The sequence below is a fragment of the Chrysemys picta genome, chromosome 24 (assembly GCF_011386835.1).
Source record: "Chrysemys picta bellii isolate R12L10 chromosome 24, ASM1138683v2, whole genome shotgun sequence".
Classification (NCBI taxonomy): Eukaryota; Metazoa; Chordata; order Testudines; family Emydidae; genus Chrysemys; species Chrysemys picta.
In genome coordinates, this window is record NC_088814.1 from 12,408,062 (window position 1) to 12,426,556 (window position 18,495).

At 62.8% G+C, this 18,495-nt stretch overlaps 2 protein-coding genes across 4 annotated transcripts in view; one reads left to right on the forward strand and one right to left on the reverse strand.

The window, feature by feature from the left end:
* Window positions 1–88: 88 nt before the first annotated feature.
* PSMC5 (proteasome 26S subunit, ATPase 5) lies at window positions 89–9,113 on the forward strand. Of its 2 annotated transcripts, none has more exons than XM_005313368.4 (12): window positions 89–350; window positions 1,557–1,628; window positions 2,566–2,635; window positions 3,399–3,496; window positions 3,849–3,905; window positions 4,198–4,428; window positions 5,412–5,538; window positions 6,799–6,989; window positions 7,199–7,297; window positions 7,467–7,577; window positions 7,921–8,007; window positions 9,008–9,113. In XM_005313368.4, exons 1-12 carry the CDS (start codon window positions 312–314, stop codon window positions 9,059–9,061), a joined length of 1,236 nt encoding a protein of 411 aa, XP_005313425.1. In that variant the 5' UTR covers window positions 89–311; the 3' UTR covers window positions 9,062–9,113. The 2 variants fall into 2 exon arrangements, with proteins under 2 accessions (XP_005313425.1, XP_023969304.1); XM_024113536.3 differs by lacking the exon at window positions 89–350 and adding an exon at window positions 820–1,254.
* Window positions 9,114–9,550: 437 nt separating this feature from the next.
* The window catches only part of SMARCD2 (SWI/SNF related, matrix associated, actin dependent regulator of chromatin, subfamily d, member 2), a 35,176-nt gene continuing 26,231 nt past the window's right edge, over window positions 9,551–18,495 (reverse strand). Inside the window, exons 7-13 of one of the 2 annotated variants that reach the window (XM_005313371.4) lie at window positions 17,600–17,701; window positions 16,035–16,196; window positions 15,211–15,308; window positions 13,728–13,863; window positions 11,940–12,062; window positions 11,527–11,628; window positions 9,551–10,761 (exon numbers count right to left, since the gene is read on the reverse strand). In XM_005313371.4, the coding sequence (XP_005313428.4) occupies window positions 10,708–10,761; window positions 11,527–11,628; window positions 11,940–12,062; window positions 13,728–13,863; window positions 15,211–15,308; window positions 16,035–16,196; window positions 17,600–17,701 (777 nt within the window). In that variant the 3' untranslated portion in view covers window positions 9,551–10,707. The remainder of the gene's footprint in view (window positions 10,762–11,526; window positions 11,629–11,939; window positions 12,063–13,727; window positions 13,864–15,210; window positions 15,309–16,034; window positions 16,197–17,599; window positions 17,702–18,495) is intronic. The other variant, XM_065577607.1, reaches the window with a different exon arrangement.

Here is an 18,495-nt window from a genome sequence, read left to right on the forward strand (position 1 = left end):
ATTCTCCTCAGGGTGTTTTTCCCCATTTCCCTACAAGGCTGAAGGTTACTGGAGAGACCCTACCAAAATGGCGGCTCAGGACCGGAGGAGGCGGCGGCCATCTTAGGTGTGGTTTTTTGAGCCCGGAAGCGTGATGGGTGTTTTGAGCGTTCATAGAGTCAGAGAAAGGAAATGACGCCTATGCGCTTCCTGCGCGTGCGCACGGGGGAAAGGGTCGAGGCGGCGGCCATCTTGGATGTAGGCAGATAGCTCTGGGGTCTATCTACGCCTGCGCAGTGCGCGTCGGTACCCTGACTGGTCACAGCGCCCAGATGCCGGCGGAGAAGATGGCGGTGGACGGGCCGGAGCAGGTGAGAGACCCCGGGGGGTGCGGGGCGGGGGTGACTGAGGAGCGGCGCAGCCCGGCCGGGCGGAGGGGGCCGTGGGGCTCGTCCTGCCCTCGGGGCGGCTCCGCGGAGCCGGGGGCCGCGTTCTGCTGCGTCAGGCCGGGGGGGGGGGGAGGGAAATCGGTGGTTGGGTGATGGGGGGGGGGCGGGGGGGAGGGGAAGAAGGAGGAAGAGGAGGGATTGGGGGCGGGGGGAGGAAGAGGGATGGGGTGGCACGGGGAGGTGGGATGGGAGGGAGGAAGAGGAGGGGGCGGGGGGGAGGTGGGATGGGAGGGAGGAAGAGGGATGGGGTGGCAGGGGGAGGTGGGATGGGAGGAAGAGGAGGGGGCGGGGGGGAGGTGGGATGGGAGGGAGGAAGAGGAGGGATGGGGGCGGGGGGGGAGGAAGAGGGGTGGGGTGGCAGGGGGAGGTGGGATGGGAGGGAGGAAGAGGAGGGGGCGGGGTTTGTTGCAGATGCTTGTGCAGAAGGGAGGGGGAAACGGCTCCTCCCTCGCCAGTGGGGCCCAGCCCCCTTGGATGGGCTGCCTTGGATCTCGGTGCCTGCTCCCCAGGTGGTGGGGCTGGGTCCCCTTCTCGTGGCCTCAGGGTTGCCCACAGAGCTTCTCACACCCACCAGCTCCTGTCCACTTTGGATTCTTTGCCTGTGATTGGAGCAGCCGTGTCCCCCGAGAGTTTGGGGGGCTCCCCGGAAGTGAACAGAGCCCCGGCCTGCACCTGCCTTGTGGGGCTGGGGCTCCTTGGAGCCTGGTGGCTGCAGATGTCACTTTCGTGATGCTGGGGCCGCCTCCTATCCTTTCTGTGTGGAAGGGGCCTGTGGACCGGGCTGAACCTGCCTGCACCTGAAGCTGTCTCTGAAGGCCGTTCGGATGTGAGCGGCGCTGCGCCCCACTCGGTCAGAGGGTCTCTGGGGTGCCCTGGAGCTGCCTTTGCGGGGCCCTGAACTCCAGCTGGGCTGTGGCTCAGAGGGTAGAGGGCAGAGGCTCTGGGTTCGTTTGATAGCTGGCAGCCAGCACAGGGGGCTGTTCTGCCAGACCCGTGGACGCCACCCAGCCACCGCTCCTCTGGAGAACGAGCAGCACCTCCCCTCCCGCGGGTAGGAGCCCCCCCGTTCTCGCACCGAGGGGCTCCCCTGGGCCAATGGACGTGTCCTGACGTGTGCTCTCTCTGCAGATGGAGATGGATGAAGGCAAAGGGGGGACAGGTCTCCGCCAGTACTACCTGTCCAAGATCGAGGAGCTGCAGGTGAGCTGCATTGTGGGGGCTCTCTGGCCACAGGGAGTGGGGTCTGGGCTGGGGCACCGTCTCTACCAGATGGGTGGCCGGAGGGGCTGGTCTGGGGGTGCTGAGGAAGCGCATTCTGGTTTGCGGCGGGGGTGCTACCATCTCTGCTGGGCAGCTCTTCTGTAGGGCTTCTGAGGGTACCAGCAGCCTCTTCCAAGCGATTCCAGTCCGTGTTCAGTGACAGCATCTCTGTCAGTGGGGCTGGGGCCTCAGAGGGCTCCCAGCAGGAGGTGCAGGTTGGGACCCAGGAACTAGCAGGCAGATGCAGGGCCTTCCTAGGGTGGTGTTTCTTGCCGTCAGTGGCAGGTGTCTCCAAAGCCAGCTGGCCTGACTCTGCGGAAGGCAGGGCTAGACAGGGCTGTTTTGGCCGTTGGTTCTCAGAGCAGAGCGGCGCATGCCCAATAACAGATTGGGAAGGGGGCCCCTTGCCCAGGTTTCAGGGTGTCAGGGTTGGCGGTGGTATCCCCACTCCTGCAGCAGGGACAAAGTGACGAGCAAACCCCTTCAAAGGGGAAATGTTCCTTGTTCCTGGCATAGAGGGGAGGCCGTTAATCTGGCTTTGGGTGCAGACCACGTGGTAAGAGACGCTCAGAGCTAGGTCCCTTCCCGTTCCAGTGCCGGCTGCTTTCCCGAGCGGTTCACTCTGGAGATGCTGGGGAGGACTCGGTGCAAGGGCTGCTGTAGTGACAGGCGTGAAGCGGGAACAGTGGCCTAGCGCTCCCCAGGGAGGCACCTGCGCATTGCCCACTGGCGACGCGTGGGCACTTCCTTGCTGCTAGACTGGTGGTTAGCCCGTGTTCAGGAGCGAGCCGACCAGAGCGAGGTGCCGTGCTGGGGCCGGTTGTGCAGGGGGACCCCTGGGCTCATGTGGGCTTATCCCTTCCCCCTCTCCCCAAAGCTCATCGTGAACGAGAAGAGCCAGAATCTCCGCCGCCTGCAAGCGCAGAGGAACGAGCTGAATGCCAAAGGTAGGACTCCTGCCGGCCTCCTCCGCCTTCCCCGCGCTCGGCTCCCGCCGGCCTCCCCCGCCTCCTCCACCTTTCCCGCGCTCGGCTCCCGCCGGCCTCCCCGCCTCCCCCCGGTCTCCGCGCTCGGCTCCCGCCGGCCTCCTCCGCCTTTCCTGCGCTCGGCTCCCGCCGGCCTCCCCCGCCTCCTCCACCTTTCCCGCGCTCGGCTCCCGCCGGCCTCCCCCGCCTCCTCCACCTTCCCCGCGCTCGACTCCCGCTGGCCTCCCCCGCCTCGTCCCCATTCCGTGTGCTCTATTCCCCCTGAATTGGTGCTTTGAAAACAAGAATGTGACGTCCCCTGCCCGGGGGGCGTGACCTGCTGGGTGGGATGCAAAGGGTGTCCAGAGCGTATCATGAGAGGGAGGGTTGGATTGTTCCCCATTCTGCCAGGGAGGGAGGATGGGTGATCTCTTGGGTTCCCGGTGGTCGCAGCGGGACAGCCGGGCACCCCGCTCCCGAGGCATGTTCTCCCAGGGATACAAAGGCAGGGTGCTGGCTCTGACACCTGGCTGAGACGGAAGCCGGCGCTGACTCCGGAGCATGGCTTCTGTGTCCCCGGGGGCTGGGCTGGCGCATGTGGGGAGTTGGCAGCGCCTGCCCCCTCTCAGTTAATGGCCTGCCCTGAAAATGCCCTCTCTGCGTGAGCCCTCTGAGCGGCGGCTGGCCTGTGCGCCCCGTGGTGGGCAGGCAGGGCTGGGGCTCATGGCTCCTTGTTGCGCTGCAGTACGCCTGTTGCGGGAGGAGCTGCAGCTGCTGCAGGAGCAGGGCTCCTACGTCGGCGAGGTGGTGCGGGCCATGGATAAGAAGAAGGTGCTTGTCAAGGTACGGAGCTGGGGCGCTGTTTCCAGGGCCGAGCGGTGTGTTTTGTTGGGCTGTGGAACCGTCTCGGCCCAGTGGGCGGGACGGGGTATTAGAAAAGGCTTGAGCAGGAGCAGGGCTCCCCCCCCCCGAGCCCCTGGGCACTTTGCTGGGCTCTTCTTCCCCCTGTGGGGTTTGTGGGGGCTGTGCCCACCGGCTGGGGATGAGTGGGCGGGGGGGGGGGGGGGGGGGGGGCTGTGTCCACCGGCTGGGAACGGATGGGGGAGGCTGTGTGCACGCGCTGGAGCGGGGCGGGGGGAGAGCTGCGTGTGCTGCCCCAGCCCCACCCCACAGGTCTCTGCTCTCTGTGTTCCAGGTTCACCCAGAAGGGAAGTTTGTGGTGGATGTTGATAAAAACATTGACATCAATGATGTGAGTACCAGGCCCCCGGTGAACCCACCCTCGGAGCAGCGCGCCCCGTGCTGGGGGAGGAGGGGGGCAGCTTGGCGGCAGCTGCCTTGTGCCTGTCGTCACCAGCCTGCCGGGGGCAGCAGAGGTCCCACCAGCTGCTGCTGCCCAGCCCGGCCACACCCCTGCCCCAGCAGCTGCCCCACGGCCCAGCTCTTGCTGGGGAGGTGCCCAGGCTGGGTGCATAGGCCGGCGCGCTGCGAGTGCTGAAGGTGAGGGGGGCCGGCAGTGAGCTCCTGCCTGTCTGTCTCCACAGGTGACCCCGAACTGCCGCGTGGCGCTGAGGAACGACAGCTACACGCTCCACAAAATCCTGCCCAACAAAGTGGACCCCCTCGTGTCCCTGATGATGGTGGAGAAGGTCCCGGACTCCACCTACGAGATGATTGGCGGTTTGGACAAGCAGATCAAGGAGATCAAGGAAGTGATCGAGCTGCCCGTCAAACACCCGGAGCTCTTTGAGGCCCTGGGGATCGCCCAGCCCAAGGCAAGCGCTCTCTGGGGCAGGACTCCCAGCACGTGCCCTGCCACCCGCCACGGGGAGGGGACTCTGCCAGCCCTGGGCAGCTCAGATCTGCTGCTTAGAACTGAGCAGAACACAGCCCTGCACTGCTGGGGCTGGTGCTCTGCCAGGCTTCCAGGCGAGGCTGGCAGGGAGAAGGGAGCCCTCTCCCTTCCCTGGATGGTTCCCAGCACCCCATGGAGCGGGGAGGGGAAGGAGATTCGTTACCAGTTCCCAGTAATGGGGACGACGGAGCAGCTCCCACTCTCCCCTGCGACTTGTCCAGTTCTCTGGCTGTGCTGGGGGAGGGAGCAGGGAACCAGTCACTGAGTGGGTGGGATCCCAGTGCCTGCCAAAGGAGAGGCTCGGCCCCTATGCACTCCCCTGCAATGCCAGCTGGGGGGAGGGATGGCTGCTCGAAGGGCCTAGATGCTCCCAGTGGGAAGCAGCTGTGACGGCCCTTTTCCCTGCCAGAGCCCAGCACAGCTCCCTGCTGGCAGCTGCGGCAAGGCCAGGGCCAGGGCAGGTATGCGTCTCCTGCCTCAGCCCTGCCTGGGGGATGGCAGCTCCTCGCCCATGTGGAGGAGGGGGTGAGCCTCAGGGAATGCAGCAGCTTCCTAGCACAGCGCCCCCTTCTGCCCTTGCCAGAGGAGGCAGAGCTTGAGCAGCCCCCCAGTGAACTGCGTCCTTATGGCACGAATCCTTGAGTGCGCCGCAGGCCTGGTCCGTCCCCACCTGTCCAAAGCCAGGCTCCCCCCATCTGGTGGCGCTGGGAATGGCTCTGGCAGCTGCTTCCCAGGCGTGTGGTCCTGGACGCATGGTTTGGGCCCTGTCCTACTGGGCCCTGGATGGGGTTTATGAGTAAATCGCCCACTAGGTGGCACCAAATGCCCATGTCTGTGCTGGGCTGTGCAGTGCAGCTCCTGCACCCAACCCCTCGGCTAACGACGCTGGCCTGGCCATTGCAGGGCGTGCTGCTGTATGGACCGCCCGGCACCGGGAAGACCCTGCTCGCCAGGGCCGTGGCTCATCACACTGACTGCACCTTCATCCGTGTCTCGGGCTCGGAACTGGTGCAGAAGTTCATTGGCGAGGGTAAGTGTGGATGTGGGAAGGGGGGGGGGGGGGGAGATGTGAGTTTAGCCCCCCCATCCCCAAGCTATCCCTCTGCAAAGCCCTGATAGCAGGTCACAGGGGTAGTTTAAAAAGAACATGAAATTATAAAATTCAAGTTGAAATTATCCCGGCCTGTGTTCAGGCCGAAGAGTGTAATTATCAACGTTTCAGTAACCAGTATGGTGCATCTCAGGAGCTTTCAGAAGGTCCCAATGACCCGTTGCCCACGTTACAATTGTCAGTCCTCACAATGGAGCGAAGGCTGGTTCTTGACGTCTTTCCAAGTGTCGGTATTTCCAGGGTCTGGGGCAGCAGAGACGCTTTGGGGTTCAAATTAGCCAGCAGATGCAGAGAATCCTTCATCTCGACTAGCTCCTTCCAAGCTGGGAAAGCTGGTTTCCCTCTTCCTGTCTGTGAACAGCAGGCAGGTGGGGGAGGATGAGCTCTGCTAACTAAAAACTTGAAGGATGTGGGGCCAGAGTTCCAAAGGGGTTCAGGCCCCTAAAGAAGCAGGGAAGTGCCGACGGGGATCTCTCCGTTCACCCATTACAGTGACTGCTTCCTTTGTGTAATCAATCGAGCCGTTTTAAATGCAAAACACATTTGACAACCTGAATGTTTCTGCCAGCGCATCTGAGTTATTTATTGAACTGAACCAGGTTTAAAATGCTGGTTTTGTACATTTAAGTGAAATCCAGTTGCCAGCCAAATGCAGCTTGACCCCAATCCCGAGTCAAGGAATTGGCTAGTAAATAACTGAGTCCTTTGCCGTTTTCGAACGTCATAAAGTGCGACAGTCGAGGAGCTGGAAACGAAACGTGCAGAGAGCTCGTGTGTTGGCCTGGCAGCCCCGAGCACAGAGGAACGGCAGTATTGGTTGGCCAGGTGACACGTGTAATGGTTATACCAGCCCATGAGTATGAACCTAGGTGCAGGAAAATAGCTACAGGATAAGTGCAAACCAAGATTGCAATCAGTGATTTAAATCAGTTCCTTGTGTGTGCATGGCCCGCAGCCAAGCCCTGTGCTGATGCCTCTCGCCCATACCTGGTGGCAGGCTCATGCCCTCGGGGGCGCCATGGGCCCAGGCCCAGGGCTGCGCTGACCAGTGCGTAGCAGGAGCTCTCCGTCCCTGCAGTGAGAACGGGGCCGGGGCTCAGCCTTGGGGCCGCAGAGCTGTGGGGGGTTGTGCGCCGTCCTACGGCAGGGCGTTCAGGGGCCCCTCTGCTTTGCCCTCAGGCGCGCGCATGGTGCGGGAGCTCTTTGTGATGGCCAGGGAACACGCGCCCTCCATTATCTTCATGGACGAGATCGACTCCATTGGCTCCTCGCGCCTGGAGGGTGGCTCCGGGGGGGACAGCGAGGTGCAGCGCACCATGCTGGAGCTCCTCAACCAGCTCGATGGCTTCGAGGCCACGAAGAACATTAAGGTGCGTAGAGCCTGGCGTGACTTCTGGCGAGTCTCCCCCCCAGGGCTAGGCCGGCACCCCTCCCCCAGGCTCAGGGGAGGAGGGGAGTCGGGTGCCCCATTTCCCAGCTGGGAGCTGAAGCCAGGTGGCTTGGCATGGCTGGCTCCCCAAGGCCCTCACTGCAGGATAAAGCCCCAGCTCCTGTGCAGTGACAGCCTCCTCCCTTGCAGGTGATCATGGCCACTAACCGCATAGACATCCTGGACTCTGCTCTGCTGCGCCCGGGCCGCATCGACAGGAAGATCGAGTTCCCGCCTCCAAATGAAGAGGTAATGGGGGCGTTCCCCTGTGGCAGGCCCCTCCCCCTGCAGGCCAGGGCCAAACTGTTTCTGTAGTGTCTGAGTCCCAGCCTGGCCCCACAGACATTCTCCCCCCCCCGTGCTGGCTGTTCCTTGACCTCTTGGCCCTCACCCCCCCTTGCTGGGGCTCTCCCCACAGGCTCGCCTAGACATTCTCAAGATCCACTCTCGGAAAATGAACCTGACGCGGGGGATCAACCTGCGTAAAATTGCGGAGCTGATGCCAGGAGCGTCGGGGGCTGAGGTGAAGGTGAGTAGCTGGGCCTGGAGCTCTCTAGGCCGGTGGGACAGGGAGCAGCTGCTCCTGATTAGCTCTGGAGGGGGCTTTGAGCCAGGACTAGCTTCTGTTGAGCTGTCGCGTGCCTGTTCCAGGGGCAGGCTGGGGCCCTTTCGGGCTGTGCTGAGCACACTGCGTTCCCCTGGAGGGATGGAGCGGATGCAGCGGGCAGATCGCCAGGAGACGTACAGGACTCCTCTGTCACACGCTGCCCCTCTACCGGGGAACTGCTTTCCCCATGTGAGGCTGGGCGGGTGAGGGGGGGGCTGTGCAGAAAGGGGAGTGACTGTTCTTCCTTGCTCTTGTGCCCTTGCAGGGGGTGTGCACGGAAGCCGGCATGTACGCCCTGAGGGAGAGGAGGGTGCATGTTACACAGGAAGATTTTGAAATGGCCGTAGCCAAGGTAAAATCCGCCTTGTGCTGCCCCAGCAGCGGGTGGGGGCGGTGGCTTCAGTGCACCAGGTGCTTTAAGGGACCAACTGCAGGCTCTTCTCTTCCTCTGGGCTGTTGGCCATGCCCCTGGTCCAGCTGGAAGTGGCTGTCCTGCCAGAGAACGGGGACAGCCCCCCCACCCTCCCTGAGACTGAAGGCCGGGACTGTTCAGAGCTACAGGGACGCCCAGAGACCAGCCCTGTTCTCCCCGAAAGGGGGGCCTGGGGAGAGAGAGGCTGAAGGAATGCAAAGAAGTGAGGGGCCCCTCATGCGCCTGTCCCCATGCTGCCGAAACAAGGGCCCACAATAAAACCCCATGGGGGACTTTCACCCCATGCCCCTTTGGCTGGGAGTTCCACAGGTACCAGCACCACTCAAGTGGTAAAATCAGAAATCCCCCTGGCTCTGCTTCTCCCACCTTCCTCTGCCAGGGCAGGCCCTGGTGCTGGTAGCGTCCCAGTCTGCTCCCTCGGGCAGATCCTAGGCTCCCCGTTCTGTGCTGGCCGCTCCGGAATGGCGCTGCCTGTGGCAGAGTCGCAGTGTGAAGTCAGAGCGGTGGAGAGGGGAGTTAACTGGCTTTAGAGGCAACCCCTGGGGCCTCCCTTCTGCACAGAGACGCTGCTGCTCTAGGGGGCCGGCCTGGGGCAACCTGCTCCCCAGCAGCTGTTTTCTTCCCTGAGTCTGTGCACGCTGGGGGGTGGGATTTACTGCTGCTGTCACTGCCCTGCCTTTGGTGAATGCCAAGGGGACTGCGGCCTAGACAGTGCTGCAGCCTAAGCTGGAGTACAGGCTCCTGCCCCTGCCCGGAGGGGGCACCAGGAAGGATCCCTGCAAGGCAGGCTGCAGGGGCCCAGCCTGGTTCCTGCCCCGGGCTGGGATCAGGACAGTGGCAGAGGAAGCATGCAGGTGACCTCAGGCCGGGGCTGAGTGCCAGAAGCAGGGCCTAACCCTTCCCTTCTCCCCCCACCCAGGTGATGCAGAAAGACAGCGAGAAGAACATGTCCATCAAGAAGCTCTGGAAGTAACCGGGGGCCTGACCCCCTCACCTTTTCTTTAATAAAGCTCTGTGCTGGCTGAGTTACCCCCCCCAGACTCTGGCTGTTGAGGGGAGGGATATTAAGAGGGGAAAGCGGCCTCTGCTCCTGCCAGCGGCTGGGAACCCTCACTCCCCCTTAGGTTACAGGGCAAGGAACCCAGGCTGGGTGATGGGGACTGAGCAGCCAGCAGTGAGTTTCCAGCCAGGGCTTGGTGCAGTCTGTTCTCGCCCTGCCTTTAACAGCTGAAGCCCGGGCTCCAGCTGGACTTTGGCCTGCGTCCACTGTGGGGATGTGCGGCTGTGGAAGGAGGGAAGTATTGACACTATTACTCCCTTGGCCTTTGAGCTCCTGTTTCCTGGCTGCAGCCAGGGACCAGAGGGGGACTCTGCTCCAGCCGCCTCCTCCCCCCTCTGGTTACCCTTGGGGCAGGGCTGTGTCTGCTCAGCTGGTGGTGAGAAAGGAGACACTGGCACAAGCTGCTGCTAAAATGTTTTTATTAGAAAATATCCAACCCAGACAAACTGGTTACAAGAGCAAGCGGCCCAAGCCTCACTGCCAGCCCCTGCCTGCCTAATTCTACCATGCAGGGCTGCCCTGCCCCCCAGGAAACTGCCCCTGTTCCCTCCTGCCAGGGCAGCATAAGGGGCAGGGCTGGGGCTAAGGCACATGGGAGAGCCCAGCTCATGGTGTCACCTTTGTTGGAACAGAGACACTGGCTTCTCCCCTTGGTCTAGTCCTATGTGCACTGCCCTGAGTAATGGAGTCTGCAGGCAGTTGGCAGAGCCGCCTCTTCCGGCCCCTGCCCCAGCAGCCCCCCACCCGCTGGATGTGAGAAGAGGGAGGCTGGAACATTCAGCTGATTGTCAGCGACTCAGACTAAGTGAACCCATTGCATAGGTTTAGGTGTGAGCGCAGGACTGGGGGAAACCTCGTCTATTAATCAAATACAAACCCACTGTACAAAAGGCTTCGTTTTATAAACCCTGCTCACAAACATAGTGCAAAACACAACGCCAGCTCGGCCGGCCTTTGGAATGGACAAAGCTTTGGTTTCAAAAGTGCCAGCCACTGCCTGCCCGCCGCGCGCAGGGGAGAGGCTGGCACGGGCTCAGGGGGAAGCAGGCGAAGCCCTTGGCCTCCCAGGGCTGAAGCTCAGGAGCCTGTGGGGCTGTTGTGACGCTCTGGCCGCATCGCTCAGTATGGAGAAGTGCCTAGGAGGCCCCTTGGCTTCAGCTCAGGGAGAGCTCGTACCCTCTGGTCAGCGACTCCAGCAAGGCTCTGGCCCAGGCAGGCAGGGGAGGGGAAAGCTCTGGGTCCCAGGGAAGGGGGAAGCTCTGTTCCCAGGAGAGGAGCGCCGAGCCTGCAATGAACACTACGGGGAGAGGCGCGCAGGCAGCAAGTTAGGCCAGTAATGCAGTAAAGGGGCCGGAATGAAGAGTGGCAGGGAAAAGGCAGAGGCTGCACCCCGTGCCTTTGGCGAGAGCACCGACCCAGAGAAGCCGCGGGGCTGGGAGCCCCTGGGGACACTAGACGCTCAGAGCTTTGTGCAAGTGCTGTATTTCATTCCAGTCAGATGTACCGTCAGGCTCAGGCACTCAAGGAGAGCGCCGAGCCCCTGAGCCGTGCCCAGCCCATTAGGTGAGGCGAATCCCAAGCACTTGTTCCAGTTCCTGTCTGCGCTGCTGAACCTGAAAGGCACAAGAGGCGCAAGGTGGGGCGGGGCCTGGGAGAAGGGCAGGGCTGGCTGGGGGAGCATCGGATGGGCACAGGCTCTCTTGCCCCTCGGGGGCACTCTCCACTTCTGAGAGTCTCACTGGCATGGAAGCAGGAACCTGAGCTCAGCCGCCACTCGAGAACCGCAGCACCAAGCCGAGGCTCCGGTGCTGGGAAGGGGGAGGTACGTTCCCTGACTGCTCAGGATTTTAGACAGCAGGCCTTAAGCCCCCCATGCTCACTGCTCTGGCCCTGGCTTCAGGCCATTCCCACAGCATGCTGTGGGGCAGATCCTACCTAATCCAGAGCTCTCCACCCTCGAGTCCTTCCTCCGGGGGAGGACTCCAGTACCTGCTGCCTCCCTAGGCAGCTGAGAGTGAAACCCACAGGGCTGGGTCAGTTTCATGCCCGCCCAGTGAAACTGACCAGGGTCTTGTCAGGTTCACTGCTGGCTGGGAAGCGGCCTGCTCCTGGCTGGCCTGCAGGAGAAGGGCAGGGACAGAGCTCGGGGAGGTGGGGGGGGGGGGGGGGGGGAAATGGGAGGGGCTGAGCACTGATCCTTCAGAAACCGCCCAGTTCCCAGCTGGACGTCCCAGACCTGGGACAGGTTCAAACCCCGGGCTCACAGGAAAAGGGGCAGAGTAACCAGAACCTGGGGCTCTGCCCACCCCTCTGGCATTCACTGGGAAGAGCTAAGGGGCCAACCCAAGGAGCCTAGTCCGCGTGGCAAGAATCCCCACCTTGGCAAAGATGTGCCTCCCCGCAGCCTCCTGCGCCCAAGGCTGATGGTAGAAGTCAGCTCGTCTCTCCTCCTCGGGGTTTCCAATCACGTCTGTTATGATCTGCAACACGGCATGGGGAGGAGGAGATCGTCAGTGGGACGCAGACTGCTGGGCTCATGGGCAGCTGCTGCCATCCCAGGGCCCACAGCAGGCTTCCCGGACACCCCGCCCCTGCCAGCACGATCGCACGTCCCGCAGGGCAGGGCACGCGTCCGGGGGGAGACACCCCATGGCTGCTGGGCTAGCTACTGCACTGGGCAGCGTGGGCCCCATGCTGCAGGGGGCTGTTACTGCATTACCCTGCACGGTAACGCCAGACCCCAGCCCCTGCTCAGCAGCGACTCGGCTCTCCAGTGGGGCCCCAGCTGTACCTTGAGGTCCCTCCTCTGGGATTTGATCCATTCCTGAATGAAGTCCTGTGGGTTGTTGCTGAAGCTCAGCATGAAATCTCGCTGCGTCTTCAGCTGGTTGATGGACTCAATGGTCTCGTGGATCTAGCAAGAGAAAGCGGGTGAGACGGACCCAGCCGGGACAGGGCTGGCTTGGCCGTTTTGCTTGCAATTGTCTGTAAAAGGCTCCAAGCACGGGGGGAGAGGCTGGGCGGGGACCCAAGGGAAGGCTCAGCAAGAAATGAGCGGAGCCCTCTCCCTCCTGGTGCCAAGGCTCAGGAACACATGGGGTAGCAACGCAGCATAAAGCCAGGCCCAAGTCCCTGGAGCTGAGGTGCAGAGGGGTTAACCCGCCCCCCAGCCTAGCGTCGGACACAGAGGGAGCCTCCTCCCCCATCTTCTAGGGCAGTGGTTCCCAAACTTTAACAGCCCACGAACCCCAACTGCCCAGCCCCGCTCTCCCTGGGGCTCGGGCTGCCAGCCCCGCGTGGAGCGCTGGGGTTCGGGCTGCTGGCTCCCCCGCTGATGGCAGGGCTCGGGTTGCCAGCCCCAACTGCCTGGCCCTGTTCTCCCTGGGGCTCGGGTGTCTGTCCTGCAACCGGGTCCCACCTGCTGTCTCCAATGCCCGGGGTCCTCTGTCCGCCATTAGTGAAATTTTTCTGGCGAACCCCCTGTAACGTTCTGCAAACCCCAAGTGGTTCGCAAACCCCAGTTTGGGAACCACTGTTCTAGGGGTTAGACTCTCCCCTGGCAGCTAGCACCAGGGATTCCAGTTCCCAGCCCCGACTGTTTCCTTAATCCTACCCTGCATGGCCGGGCCCCGGGCAGGTGGCTCTGGACTCCCAGGGCAGGGCTGGCTAGGCCAGCCTGCGGAGCGCAGCGTGACAACGGGAAAGGAGGAGGGTCAGGGGAGCCCGCACCGGGACTGAATCTCGCTCAGTGAGAGGCTGCTGGCCTGCGGCCCAGGTGCCCTGCTCCCTGTCTGCTGGCCTGGCACGCAGCTCAGATGGCACAGTGAATCCGACCAGGGGCCCATTTCCTGCTCCCCTCGGTGGCCAGCAGCAGCCCAATGGCTTGGCGCACCGAGGGGCCCAGTGCAGTGCACAGCTCCAAGCTAGAAGCGGCAGATTCCCGCCCAAGACTGGGGTGCTGTGCAGGCCTTGCCCAGAGCTGGGATCTCAGCCGTTACTCAAACAAATGGATCTAACCCATATGGGGGAGGGGGAAGCCTGAAAACATGAATCGGGGTGACTGGTGCAGCAACATCTGCCTGAGTCTGCTGACAGCCTGATACCAGTTCTCCCCTTCGCAGCCCTTCCGCCCTCCAGGTGGGTAGCTCCATGTCCGCCCTGGGGACTCTCTTGCTGCTGCAGACACCCCCAGCTGATGGGCTCACCCCACGATGCAGACATGCCCCAGCCCCCACTGGCAATAGAGAGCTCAGGCCTGTCGAACTGGAAGCATGGGGACAGCAGACAAGAAAGAATTTCTAACGGCTCCCTCTGGCTGCCTGGTCCCTGCTCCCAAGCAGCCCCCAACCCCCAATCCATTGGGCACCCCATTAGCATCTCCCTGTCTGGGCTGGGGGCGAGCTGCCAGCAGGCCTGGGGGCTGCATGCTGCATTGTGCTCTGGGACATGGAGCCTTCTGCACTGACTGGCCACCCGGCAGCAAGCCAGGACCCCAGCCATTCACAGCCTCAACTCCGCCACTCGCCACAGCAGGACTCCTGCTCTCTACAGACGGGGCAAGGACTGGGCCGCCCCAAACCTTGGTATCCAGGGAGGCGATTTCCTGCTGGTTGGTGGTGGAGGCCAGGAAGTTGCTCATCTGAGCTTTCAGGGGGTCATCCACCTCGACATCAATGTCGTAGCAGGCTGTCTTCTTCTGGTCGTTGGGATCCACGCTGGGGGGTGAGGGGAGGATGGCGGTTAGGGCCCACACCTGGCACTTTGCAAACAGCAGCCAGTCCCCCAGCTGGAGACATGGTCACATGCAGCCCCACCCCCACAAAACCAGCCTGGCAAGAAACAGAATGAGCTGCACAGAGGTCACCACACCCTGGGGCCAGGCTGGAACCGGTGCTCTGGCCCCATCCCCTGACCTCCTCCAGCCGATGCCATCCGTTCCCATCTCCCACTCCTGCTCATCCCCACAACCCCGCATACACAGCCCATCCCTTCCCATCTCCCGCTCCAGAGCCAGCCAGTCCTGCTCATTCCCCCCAACCCCGCGTACACAGCCCATCCCTTCCCATCTCCCGCTCCAGAGCCAGCCAGTCCTGCTCATTCCCCCCAATCCCGCGTACACAGCCCATCCCTTCCCATCTCCCACTCCAGAGCCAGCCAGTCCTGCCCACCCCCACAACCCTGCGTACACAGCCCATCCCTTCCCATCTCCCGCTCCAGAGCCAGCCAGTCCTGCTCATTCCCCCCAACCCCGCGTACACAGCCCATCCCTTCCCATCTCCCACTCCAGAGCCAGCCAGTCCTGCCCACCCCCACAACCCTGCGTACACAGCCCATCCGTTCCCATCTCCCACTCCAGGGCCAGCCACGCCTGCCCACCCCCACAACCCTGCGTACACAGCCCATCCCTTCCAATCTCCCGCTCCAGAGCCAGCCACTCCTGCTCATCCCCCCCAACCCCGCGTACACAGCCCATCCCTTCCCATCTCCCGCTCCAGGGCCAGCCACTCCTGCTCATTCCCCCCAACCCCGCGTACACAGCCCATCCCTTCCCATCTCCCACTCCAGAGCCAGCCAGTCCTGCCCATCCCCCCCAACCCCGCGTACACAGCCCATCCCTTCCCATCTCCAGCTCCAGAGCCAGCCAGTCCTGCCCATCCCCCCCAACCCCGCGTACACAGCCCATCCCTTCCCATCTCCCACTCCAGAGCCAGCCAGTCCTGCTCATTCCCCCCAACCCCGCGTACACAGCCCATCCCTTCCCATCTCCCACTCCAGAGCCAGCCACTCCTACTCATCCCCCCCAACCCCGCGTACACAGCCCATCCGTTCCCATCTCCCACTCCAGAGCCAGCCACTCCTACTCATCCCCCCCAACCCCACGTACACAGCCCATCCATTCCCATCTCCCGTTCCAGAGCCAGCCACTCCTGCCCACCCCCATGTACATGGCCCATCCAGTCGGAGCACACTGAAGAAAAGAATCCCAGAAGCAACCCAAACCCAGCCCGGCCCAGATAAGTCCCAGCCCCAGAGCAGACAGCAGGGGCTATGCCCTGCCCTACCTGATCATGTGGTTGATGATGATGGGATCCGGATGCTGCAGCAGGCCTGCCAACTTCATGGGGATCTCTGAGAATCGCATGCGAATGCAGCTAAAGATCTAGGGGGGGAGGGAAGTCAGAGCATTAGCAGCCCCTGTGAGGAGGCTCCTTCAGCCCATGAGAGGAGCGCAGGGGGAGGGGACCCAGCCTCCAATATGGGCAGGGACCAGATCACCATCTGCTGGCGTAAGGCGGGCAAACGCTTCAGTGACACTCACGGGGCGTGGGGCCTGGGGGCAGCCAGCTCTTCAGCACTCCTCCCCCAGAGCCCCGGCACGGCACGGAGTCACCGCCCCCTTGCCCACCCCGGGCCCTGCGGCAAGAGGCTGACCCGTTTGTGCACGGCAGGGCCAGGGTTGAGCCGAGGCTGGAGAAGGGCGGGGACAAGGGGCGGGTCTCTGCGGAGGGAGCACTGGGCCAGGGTTGAGCCGAGGCTGGCGAAGGGCGGGGCCAAGGGGCGGGTCTCTGCGGAGGGAGCACAGGGCCAGGGTGGAGCCGAGGCTGGCGAAGGACGGGGACAAGGGGCGGGTCTCTGCGGAGGGAGCACTGGGCCAGGGTTGAGCCGAGGCTGGCGAAGGACGGGGACAAGGGGCGGGTCTCTGCGGAGAGAGCCCAGGGCCAGGGTGGAGCCGAGGCTGGCGAAGGACGGGGACAAGGGGCGGGTCTCTGCGGAGGGAGCACAGGGCCAGGGTGGAGCCGAGGCTGGCAAAGGGCGGGGACAAGGGGCGGGTCTCTGCGGAGGGAGCACAGGGCCAGGCCCAGGCAGTGGGGAGCCCCAGGCCCACCTGGCGGAAGTAGCGGTTGCAGTTGATGTATTCCTTCTCGTGACTGTCCTGCAGCTTGTTGTGTTTGATGTAGAGCCACAGGGCCTGCATGATGCTGGCCCGGGTCTGGGTGTGGACGCCCAGCAGGCGAGCCAGGCGAGGGTCCAGTTTATACTGCGGAGGCTGCAATGAGACACAGATAGGGAGACAGCGCTCCCTCCCAGCACCACCTGCCGACAGAGCTGCATCAAGCCCGCCGAGAATGGAGCGGTCTGCAGCCACCCCTGGTCCCTGGGTGGGCCCACCGGGTCTAGAGGGGTTTCTGGTTAGAGGGCTGGGGGGGGGGGGGGTGGCTTGCTATCGCCATTTGAAATTCAAGCTACGGGCGCAGCCCAGCTGGGAGCTGTCTGCACTTCTCCCAGAGCTGGGGCAGCTCCAGAAGCGCTATCCCAGCATGCAGTGTGGCTGGGCTGATAAGATTGGGATGAAGCACAGTCTCCTGGGACCTGCAGTCTTCCTGGGCCACCAGGGTGCTCTGATCTGAACTGATCTTCTCCCTGCAAGGACAGAGCCTCTCATGGACCCACCTGGCCACTGCCTTCCTCACCATCCCTAGTAGGGTGACCAGATGTCCCATTTTATAGGGACATTCCCAATTTTGGGGGCTTTTTCTTACATAGGTTCCTATTACCCCCCCACCCCCGTCCCGATTTTTCACATTTGCTATCTGGTCACCTTAGTCCCCAGTGCCCTGGTAACCACTGGCCAAGGGCTCCACAGGCCACTGTGAGAGAGTGGCCCCCCATCCCTCTTGCATGGCAGCCAACTAACCCCCTGGCAGACGCCCAAACTCTCCAGTGCGCTTGCTGATTATCCACCAGGAGGGGCAGAACAAGTCACTGGGGTTGGGGTTGTGGGGGGATGCAGAGAGAAGTCGGTCCCATGGGAGCCAGCCCCTGTATGGGGAAAGGACCCTCACTGGGGGGCCTGGCTCCTTCACTGTTCAGGGCCATACATGCTTATGAAGCCTGGGGCTGGGCCACACCAGCTGTAGGACCCAGCACGTGCCCTCCCCATCCAGGGAGGGTCAGCAGGTGGCCTCAGAGACCCACCAGGGACGAGAGAGAGGAAGAGAGGCTCTGGCAGGGTGCAGCTGACAGGGCAGCCCCAGGACCCCCAGCGGGTGGTGCACAGGGACAGGAGGTGAGGGGGTGGGATGGCGACACACTGGCAGGATGTGCCGCCTGCCTCCGGAATGAATCCCCCCACTCAGCAGACATTGCCGAACCTGCCCTCCCTGGGGGGAGCTTTATGCCCGCTCAAGACAAGCAGATGGTTTGCCTTTGGGATGCCCCAGCATGCACCACATGGCAGGTATTTTTACGTATGTTTGCTGGGGACCCCCCCTCCCTGGCTCCTTAAAGTCACTCGATGGGCTGCTCAGGAGATCTGCCCCAGGGATGGCCCCTGCCAGTCAGCCCTCCGCCCCCCCATGCTCTGGGTCAGCCATGCCATTACCTGCTGCTAGAGGGGAGGGACTTTCCCCAGGGCAGGCAGGCTGGGCAGCGGCGGAGTTGGAGCCTCACCTGGTGATCCAGCATGAGCAGTAGGGTGCATTTCACATTGACGTCGCCGGGGCGCTTGACCTGGAAGCCGTCGGTCTCCTGGGTCGTGGGCATCCTGTGCCACTAGGGAAAAGGCCACCGAGATTTACTGCCAAGACCACAAGGGGGCGTGCGACACACATTATTCGCTAGTTACATCAACATCAGCAGCTCAGAGCCTGACCCAGTGCCAGGGAGCTTGGGGCTGGAGCCTTCTCTGCACCCTGCGGCCTCGAGCTGGCACCCTGGCCGATTACCGACCGGATTGCCGTGCAGGGGTCTGTGAAAACCCAGCTCCCAGCTGCTCCGAGTGGACTTGAAACATCCCAGGGCAGTTGAGTTTGAGCCGTCCTTGGTTGAAAACCCACCCTGCACGCTTGTGCAGCTCAATGTGTCCCACTTCCCTGCCGCCCTCTACCCCGGGGATTGGGGGGGGTTGCGGATGGTTTCTAAAGAGCTCCCGGCTCCGGCGGGCCCAGGGAGGATACAGAAACCCAGGATATCACTGTTCGGGGTTCACACAAACCGCTCGTTAGCAGAGCTGTGGCTGGAAACACAAGTCAACAGCCCTGCAGCTATCACACTAGAGTGGGCAGGAGAGTCAGAGTTAAGTTCTATAAGCAGCTCTGAGTACAGCGCTGTGTATTCCCGGGCCCCAGGACCGGCCATGGAACCGCAGCCCAGCACCTGAACTCTCCTAACAAAAACCAGTATGGTGCAGACAGGCTCAGAAACACAAACCAAGCGTAACTGGAGTCTGCAGCCAGCCTGGAACAACAGCTCTGAGACTGGGCCCTGCCTCACTTCTCTCAGGCAGGGAGCTGAGCCACCCAGAGAGTACAGCGGAGAACCCCGTCGAAGGTCCCTAGGACTATCAG

Coding starts and splice junctions, on each gene's coding strand:
- PSMC5 (XM_005313368.4), top strand. CDS start 312: ATGCCGGCGGAGAAGATGGCGGTGGACGGGCCGGAGCAG. Junction 1,629..2,565: donor CCAAGATCGAGGAGCTGCAG/GTGAGCTGCATT, acceptor CTCTCCCCAAAG/CTCATCGTGAACGAGAAGAG. Junction 7,298..7,466: donor TCCCGCCTCCAAATGAAGAG/GTAATGGGGGCG, acceptor CTCTCCCCACAG/GCTCGCCTAGACATTCTCAA.